At 43.0% G+C, this 9,508-nt stretch overlaps 2 protein-coding genes across 2 annotated transcripts; one reads left to right on the forward strand and one right to left on the reverse strand.

Moving 5' to 3' along the window:
- Nucleotides 1-261: 261 nt before the first annotated feature.
- Nucleotides 262-5,320, reverse strand: cdk5rap1 (CDK5 regulatory subunit associated protein 1; the record flags this gene model as incomplete). Its single annotated transcript, XM_079218869.1, has 13 exons — nt 262-515; nt 1,027-1,167; nt 1,553-1,702; nt 1,818-1,948; nt 2,228-2,283; nt 2,396-2,493; nt 3,151-3,381; nt 4,014-4,134; nt 4,238-4,448; nt 4,539-4,639; nt 4,721-4,755; nt 4,847-4,950; nt 5,038-5,320. 13 exons carry the CDS (start codon nt 5,318-5,320, stop codon nt 381-383), a joined length of 1,797 nt encoding a protein of 598 aa, XP_079074995.1. The 3' UTR covers nt 262-380.
- Nucleotides 5,321-6,707: 1,387 nt separating this feature from the next.
- ghrh (growth hormone releasing hormone) lies at nt 6,708-9,508 on the forward strand. Its single transcript, XM_079219035.1, has 6 exons — nt 6,708-6,817; nt 7,018-7,129; nt 7,880-7,984; nt 8,836-8,940; nt 9,050-9,175; nt 9,278-9,508. The coding sequence occupies exons 2-6, from the start codon at nt 7,053-7,055 to the stop codon at nt 9,288-9,290; spliced, it is 426 nt and encodes a 141-aa protein (XP_079075161.1). The 5' UTR covers nt 6,708-6,817; nt 7,018-7,052; the 3' UTR covers nt 9,291-9,508.

The following is a 9,508-nucleotide window of genomic DNA, read 5'->3' on the forward strand; positions in this document are numbered from 1 at the left end:
GACGTGTCCAATACTTTTTATATATATATATATATATATATATATATATATATATATATATATATAAATAAGACAGGGAACTGAAGCCGTTATCTATGCTCTCTTCAAAGCATGGTAAAACAGTGAAAATATTCTAAATATAGTAGACACTAAAACTGATTTTTTTTTTTTTTATGTATTTTATACATTTTGCTGCTGTCCCCGTCCATAGCAGTGCTTAGCGCTCACACAGACACCCACAGTCACACACACACACACACACACACACACACACACACACACACCTCTGTGCATCTTCAAAGTGGTTCAAGAGAAGAAGGAAGTGTCCCTGATTCCTAAAAAACGCAACAGCTCGTTTCCTGTGGCGTCCCATGTGTCAGTCAGCGGCACGTTTCAATCATGGCCGCGTCCGAGGCCGCGTGTTCATGGAGAGTCTCGCAGTGCTTCACTGTGCCGCTCAGGGAGCTGTGACTGAGGGCTCGGCCTCTCAGGCTTTGGGAGCTGGACGACAATATCTATGGAAAGATAAAAGACACCCAGCATCAGCGTGGGAGTGATTGAATGATGAGCTGTTTGAAAGTACCAGATAATGCCTTTAAAGATCCCCACTGATGATTGGTCTTTGATACCGTGGGCTTTTTCTATGATGGTGACATCAGTGTCACAGCTAGACACGAGTTTGACATGACTATATTACACTTTTATCTAAATGCTTGCTTGCATTGATTAAAAAAAAAGAAAAGTTTATATATATATATATATATATATATATATATATATATATATATATATCTTATTGGTGTTTTTAATTATGCATTATAAGCTGCTAAGATTTGAGAAGTAAATCAGTTCATCTTACCTCTGTATATATTATATATTGCTAAATTAAATCTCACAAGATTACACTTGAAGACATCAGGATGACATAATTTACCTTGGCCTGATATTAATTTTTACTGACTGGAGCGTGAACTCGTCATAATGCAATTCAATGCTCTTTTTTAAACAATGCAATGCAACGCCTACTTTCACCAGCACATAGTCCCCAGCATGGACCGACGCAGCGCTGGATGCTGCAGGCTGAACGGCAACATCCTCTTTGGGGAAAATCACTTTCATGTTGCCGTCTGTTCTCCCACACAGGTCCTCGGCAGATCTTTTACTTTGCTGCGTAAAAAATGGATATTCCGGGTTACGGTACTACTTCTTTCCTCTGTGGTTAGAAGTGATGCACATTACGAATGCAATTGCTGTATTTCTATGGGAGCCAATCAATCCTCTGCCCCACAGGTTGAAGTATCAACAAGATTAAGAGTCTGGCCACTCGCTCCCCTAAACAGCACAAAACACAATTTAAGTAGAGCGAATAGAAGAATTGGACAGATTGAGGTTAAGACTCAATGACAGCATTTAACTTATTACAGTATACAGTCCTGCATAGTGGACCTTTAATACAATTTGATAAATTCCTAGAACTCAGGTTTAGGGTGATAAAATCTCTTTTATTTATTTATTTTTAAACCTCACATCCTTCGATGTGCGCAGTACTCACTCCCTCCACCAGGACGAGCTGTGTGCTTCCGATGAGCGCGGCGTTGACCTTCGCCGCTTCCTCTCTGAATGCGGCGATGCACTCCTCCAGCCTCCGCCGCTTCACCTCAGCTGGCACGTCGTCTTGCAGCCGATGGGAGGCGTGAGTTTTCTGAGTTACAGGGAGACCGAAGAGAGGGCACGTTGGAAAAGTGACCACTTGGATTTAATTCTGAAAACACAAAAACAACACACGAGCGGTACAGCCCAAACCCACCAGATCTCACCTTTCTCATGCTGTAGGCAAACAGGAAGCCCACATTGTAGCCCACCTCCCGGATCAGAGACAGGGTCTGCTGGTGGTCGTCCTCCGTTTCTCCACAGAAGCCTGAGATGAAGTCACTGCTGAGACTCACATCTGATACACAGAACACACACAGCACACACCATTAAATAGGACAATACCAAAGCAAAGGCCCTTCAGATTATATTGCCAGCTGGGCTTTTTCCACACTGTAAGACTCCTTGTATCAGGTAGTATATTTAAACTGGCCAACTTCTTACTTTATCTCAGTAAAAAAAAAAAAAAAAACATTTTATTAGATTTTTTTTCCCTTGAGTGAAATGTCTTTAAAAGTAACAGCACTTATTTAAACATTGTAGTAAAACTTAACCTGAGTGTTGGTGTCTTTCTTACCGGGGATGATTCTCCTGACGTTCTCCACAAGATCAAGGTAGGCCTCTCTCGTGTAGCTGTGCATTTAATAGGAAAAGACATGTAATTAGAACACTTGGTGACATTGTAAGAGACTCGCTTTGACAATTTAGTTTAGATTTTAAAGAATGAATAATTAAAAGATCTTACCCGCGCCGCATCGCCATTAGGACCTCGCTGCTGCCGCTCTGGGCTGGAAGGTGGATCTGCTTACAGATGTTCCCTCGCTCCGCGATCAGGTGCAAAACCTGTAAACGCCAGCACACATAGCAGGTCAGGGAGGGTTGTAATGAGAGTTAGTGCTTATGAAAAATAAAAATGGGTATTCAGCGACTCAAGTGTATTACGGAAGCCCTGAGAGGCATGCAAGAATGGTTCTCCATTTTGTGATATTAAGTGTTTTCGCACCTGTGACTTAAGAACGTGTAAGAAGGTGAAAAAAATGTTTTACATGCACTCTAAATACAAGGTATGCATATTGTGCGTAAGCAAATAATGTAAATTAAAATCCACTTGGAAGAAAACAATAATGCTTTCAGTCCAATTTAGAACATGGGGTAGTGGTGCCCTTCAGCCTCTTGTGGTCGGAATGAGTATTACAACAACAGTCAACTATAAAAAATAACTTTGAAATTTTGATGGCAGAAGAAACAACAGTGTCCTTGTGCTGATGTATGTTTTGTAATAATAAAGAATCCCGGCCCACAAAAAATAAGAAAAGATCCAGGCAAAAGTTTTTCCTTTAGACAAAGAAAATAAGGAACTTAAAAAGATTATCCTGGCAAAAAGACTTTTTCCCAAAACAATGTTTCGCCAGAGCAGGAGATAAAACTATTTGGATCACACTTAGAAAATGGATGAGCAGAATTTCTGGATTTTGTCAGGGCTTCCTTAGGAACATGTACCTCATCAGGGAAATCCTTGGGATGCGGGGAGGTGAATCTGATCCTCATGTCCGGATCGATGCGCGACACTCGGTCCAGCAGGTCGGAGAAGCGCAGACCGCCCTGCTTTGCTCTGTAGACGGTCTTGAACCCCTGGCTGAGCTTGGTCGGGTGTGAGCCGCAAAACTGCTCTTCCGACGTGTCTCTGTAGCTGTTCACGTTCTGACCCAGCAGAGTCACCTCCTTCACACCCTGAAGAAAAAAAGAAGAAAAATGTATCCACTAATTCAAGATTCAAGATATTTTTATTGTCATATGCACAGATAACAGAGTTATAGCTTGTCTTGCTGGGTCATCCTAACACACAAAAGTACAATAAACTTAAGGTAAACAAAATAAGGCACAAAATATAGTAAGATAATAATAATACACCACAGGTCATCATGGCTATAAAGTAGGGATAGAAATCAAATCCAAGTAATTTAATTGGGCTGCTAAAAGGTGGGCGGGATCGGAATGTAGCACAACACAGAGGACTGTGGCTGTTGTCGCTAATAGTTGCAAATTGATGGATGGATGATGTCAGATATCATTGGTTGAAATTAATTGTTACCAGGCAGCAACCTCTAGTTCTGCTGAGTGACGCTTTTTAAAGCCTTTTTACGACTTAAAGAATCATCTCCTTTTTTGCCACTTGATAGTCATCATGGTATTTGTTGTGGCTCAATCTAAAAATATGAATGACCATTCCTTTGTGTCCTGATTTTCACAATGTTCGCTCAAAATCCTGTCCTGTGACCTTTCACTACAATCAGAAGAACGTGTACTCGCTCTACTGCGCGTGTACCTACATAAGCTTACAGGTGTGTGGGGTCAGAACTCACCTGATCGCACAGCTGACGGACTTCCTCCAGCACGGAGCTGGCGGGTCGACTCCTCTCTCTCCCGCGGGTGAAGGGGACGATGCAGTAACTGCACATGTTGTCGCAGCCTCGCATGATGGACCTGCCGGCACGGAAGAGGCACGCGCGTGCGCACAAACACACAATCATCAGAGACCCAGTAAATGACTGAAGGTGGTGTGGAGCGGGAAAAAACAACAACTCACACAAAAGCACTGTTTCCGTGGGCCGCATGGTGGACGGGCATGACGTCGGCGTAGGTCTCCTCCAGCGACAGCAGCACGTTGCTCGCGCGTTGACCTCCGTCAGCCACGGCCAAGAGGCGGGGGAGGTCCCGGTACGCGTCCGGCCCGGCGAGCACGTCCACGAGCTTCTCCCGCTCCAGCAGCTCGGTCTTGAGCCGCTCCGCCATGCACCCTGAGACACACACAAGGCCGGCGGTCAGTGCGTCCCGGGGCCTCGTCGGCGAGAATGGGTCAGTGCGTAATTAAGTGAACCGGAACTCACCCAAAATGCCAATTTTCATCGGCGTGGGGGTCTTCAGCCGCCGCTTCTTCATCGCCGTCAGTTGTCGTAGTCTGTTCCAAATGGTCTGTTCGGCCTTTTCTCTGTCGAGAGAGAACTATGTCCATTATATGAACAATTGTACAAACAAAAAAAGAAATAGCTGAAACACATCATTAACTTACCTTATTGAGCATGTTACCAGAAGGACAACGTCTGCCTGTAAGCACATGTTTTTTTCCTTCCATTATTATTATTTTTATTTCCCCCACACATAAATGGTCCTAAAATAGTTTGGAGCTCCTCCACACCTCTTTTAGGTCCGCTGTGCGTCGGTAACCCTTCCTCTGCAGAATGGACCAGGCGATCTCGGTGTCGTTCACGTTCATTTGACACCCGTAGGTTTCGAAGTACACTGACATGAACACAAAAACACCAGTTCAGCACTCGGTCCGCGAACGTTTCACGTGAACCTCAGTGACTCGCAGGGACGCAGACTGACCTTTCCTTGAGTCCCCCGTCTCCGAGTCGTCCGGAAGATAACCGCGTTCCTCGGAGTCCTCTTCGTCGACTGCAGCGCGAGTCTCGAGGACCGAGACCCCTTTGATGAAATCCTGAAAACTCGGACCGGAGGAGATCCGAGTCTTGAACCGGTCTCCGGTCGCTGTCCTCCTCTCTGAGGTCACGCCGGTGTTCGCTAGTGTAGAACAGTATCTGGGTGGAGCGCACCTGAGGGGCTTCCAGAGTTGGGGAAGGGTCGTCAGGGGTTTCCTGAGGTATTCCATGTCCAGTCCGCTCACGTAAGCTGCGTGGCTAACTTACCAACCGTACCGCATCCTGCAGTTGGCCACTTTTAGCGCTACTCACTAACTTGTTTATCTTGCGCGTGGGATAAATGTAATTCAGACGCTCGTGTCTTGTGGAGCCAAAGATGTCTTCCTAGCAGGAGGGGTATCTCCCCATTCCAAAGCAACGGTGTGAAGACCCGGAAATAGCGTTGAGCTGTCGGAAATTACAAGTTTGCTGTGTGTGTTTTTATTAATTATTATTAATTATTAATTAGTTTTGGGAACGGTGGAGGGAATTCCAGCTTATATTAGCTAACGTGTGTAACCATCGGTCCCTCAACAACTACGTGAATAATATCTGTGTTTGACAGGTGCAACGTTTTTCTTTCAGTAATTTACAAACATGTCCGTAATGAGGAGGGGAGGAAGAGTCCATTTGGTATCTCACTCGGACTTTTTTTTATGATAAACGTGGCACTGTTCCTTTAAATTCTGAAAGATATGAGAGAAGAAAAGGGATGGTTAAGCATTGCGGTGTCCCGCTCAGCGAAGCAGGAAGTTAACGACAGAGAATCCTCTTGCGTCCCCACAATCCGTTTGACAAAGATGTCCCCGGGTGCATCCAGCTTCACTGTCCGTCTAAAACCCTTCTTGGTGGAAAACACCGTTCCGGGCATCGAGGGACGTTTCACAGTGAGCTCAATAAATCACCAAAATCTTGAATCAGGGTTAAAATCTGAACACTTAGTACTGTATTGATACCGTTCAATCAATCCCTATGTAGCACTAACTGTTAAATACGAGGTGTACACAATGTAAAGCTTTGAACCCATGTAGTCTGTAGCCTTGTAATACATAATTAAATTTGTTTTAAAACCATTTACATTTTTAATCAAGGAGCTGTTTATTCAAATGTGTTTTCGTAAATTTGTTTTAGGGATTACATTTGCATAATAGATGTACAATAATGGCTGTCAAAATTAGCATTATATTAACATTCTTTATACATAAACTATATATCAAATATATTCTTGTCTTATATGTGTCTTAAATAATTTATTGCCGACTACGTTTTTTTCTTTCATGACATAAACACTATGTGGTAATGTGCCTTCTTTTTTTCCCTACATTCTGAGTTATTATACTTATATTGTAAACCTTTCACAACATACTTTTCTGTATTGAATCATGGCAATAAAACAAACTTGGATATGAGAAAAGGAGCAGAGGACAAAAAGAAAGAGAGAGAGCATGACGACAGCTCAGCTCAGAGAGAGAGAGAGAGAGATCATGTGTAATGTGGGAGTGACTAGAAGCTACAGGTTCATATAAACTGACCATGGATGGAGGGATACCAAACAGTACTGCTCCAGTGTTGCTTTTGTCCAGCCTTTCCTGGCAGTGGGAGTTGATGAGAGCAGAGAGCACTAAATAAAGAGGAACCGCAAAGACGCTCAGAACTGACACAGACACGCAAAAAAAAAGAATATTCAGGTAACTCCACCCCCATGTGTGTATTATATATGTAATTGCTAAATGTATTTTAGATTAAATGTGGATGTTGTCCTTCATAGTACCCACCTCTGCCTGCTGTAACTTTGGTGCCTTCTGCAGAGCAATGAGGCTGGTTGAGGGAAAACTGTGGATTCAGTGGATTTTTCTAATGTAATTTCTACTCCTGTCATTTATTTTAGCCGTCCATTCTTTTTCTCTGGGACTGGCTGTGAGGATGGAGAAATCTGCGCTGCTGCTGTTTTGTTGCCTGGTCGTGTCTTTATCAGGCTCCCCGCTCTACCCGTCCATTAGGTGAGTCCTGGAAGATTTACTGAAAATTCTGTCCATTGTTGAATTTCTTTTTCTGCGTGTGTTCCTGTTTCGTACTGTGTTTTTCTTTTTTCTTTCTTTTATATATATATATATATGTGTATATATATATGTGTGTGTATATATATATATATATAATAAAATATAATTCCGCCAGATTGCATCACTATACAGAATACACTACATCACAATACTTTGTGTGATTAAATGTTGCTGAGCTCCAAGAGGGCTGATCGTGTGGTCGGAAAGCTCCCGCGAGTGAAATGGGAAACACTTGAAACATTTGAAAGCCGACGATGAACACGTGCAACTAGAGATGCAACATGACACTGATTTGAGCTCAGGGGGTGATGGACAATGAGTTTGACCGCAGCGCCGAGGCTCACACGTGTGACCATGTCCACGCACAAAAGCGCGTGATGTTTTACCTTTCACTTGGTTGCTCTGCGTGTCATAGCTGTGCCCTCTGCTCTTTGTTATGCTAAAACGGGTCAAGATGTCTGGATTAGTCACCAGGTTACATTCGCACAGCGCTCTGGTCACATGTGCCCTGTGCCGAAGCCGTCGAGTACAGCATTTCACAAGAGCCAGAGCATTGTGCCGCACGGTTGAAGATCTGAAATCCATCTTCACCATAGGAAAAAACTAAATACTTTTGACTACATTTGTGATGCATAGGGATCGTTGAACACAATGTTCCACAATTGTTTGGTTACCAAGGATATTTCTTAGGTTCGGCCAGAGGGACACATCCATTCTGATGACATCTTCTGTGAAGAATCCAGCAGAGCAGCTGGAGTACGACACCAGTCCTCCCAGGGAGCGAGCAGAGTTACGGTCAGTGTGTTAATGTGGACTGATGGCTGATCTAAAAAAATAAAAAAAGGGTTAAAATTGTCGTTTTACCCAAATTACAAAAACCTAGAATAGATATATGGTTTCTGAAAGATTTCTGCCTCCATCCACAACACAATGGAAGTGAATGGAGTTGGTCTTGTGGTGCTTACAGCAGTGGAAATTGACATTTCAAAAAATTCTACATCGGCGTGTGCTTTCAGAACAGGTGTGCCGGTGTAGGAACTATTCATCTGTTAGAAGGTAGTTCCAAAAAGTGAAATGTAAAAGCGTTCACGGCGAGATAGAAGGAAATCTAAAAATGAATAAATTGGAACAGATAAAACCCAAACTGTCTGTGCGGAGAAGACATGCCGTAAGATTAAAAAACAGTGTACCCCTCTGTATAGATGTATTAAGAATATAAATATATTTATATACATTTTTTCTTTAGTTTACTAATTTGCAATACTGTCGACCACATAATCATATTACTTGACTTTATTTATGTTTATATTTGATTTTTTTTACAGCTTTTAATCGTAAAGTTGTAAAAAGCTATCAATCATTGGAGGGATATTCATCGCCATCGGCGGCTTCTCTGTAATTGTTGTGCATATGATAATAATAACGTTGAATCTTGAAATGTGCATTTTTTTTGTAATTTTGGTGAACTGGCCCTTTAAGCTGGATAACAGTAAAATGGACAGATAGACAGACTCAATACCTGTCTTGTTTTTTGCTGCTGCTTCATTGCACTGCAGTTTATTTATCTTCATTTTTCCTGAAATCCATTTAATAATACTGTTGCGCAATAACTGCACCGATGTAAATTGTCCCCTCTCTGACTTTAGCTCCGGACGCCATGCTGATGCCATCTTTACAAACAGTTACAGGAAAGTGCTGGGCCAAATCTCTGCCAGGAAGTTCCTGCAGACAATCATGGGCAAACGGCTCGGGTAGGTGGAATCAATCCGTGCACATCTGTCCGGAGCAACGCTGCCGTTTGCCAACAGGAATACAGAGTGAAACATGAATTTGCTGATGTGTTATTGGTCCCCTCTACAGAGATAAAAGTGAGAGCTACGTGAAACGTCAGTCAGACATCTACGAGGGGACCTATAAAGAAGATCTTACATCCATCCGGAGCGATCAGAGATACAGAGGAGTGCAGGGGAACGTCATGAGGCCCAGGTAAAAAAATGCCATAAAGCCTTATTCTCTGGAGCTCAGAGCTCTGGTGAAAGCAGAATGACTTGTTGGTCCGTCACTAACCGGACTAACTCTCCTCTTCAGACTGCTGAGTTGAGATGCGGTGGATCGAACAGACTGAAGGCTGCCGGTGCTCCACGACACTCTTCGTGAACACTCTTCATGACCATCACTGCTTGTATTCTCACACTTCCGCCAACCGGTTCTCCACAGATGAAAATTATGTTGCCATTCTTTTTTCTTTTTTTTTAATTCCCATTAAAGCTGAAGAAAGCCCAGCTCATGGCTGTGGAATAAATGACAGAGGAATTTCAA

Source organism: Taurulus bubalis (genome assembly GCF_910589615.1).
Source record: "Taurulus bubalis genome assembly, chromosome: 5".
Classification (NCBI taxonomy): Eukaryota; Metazoa; Chordata; class Actinopteri; order Perciformes; family Cottidae; genus Taurulus; species Taurulus bubalis.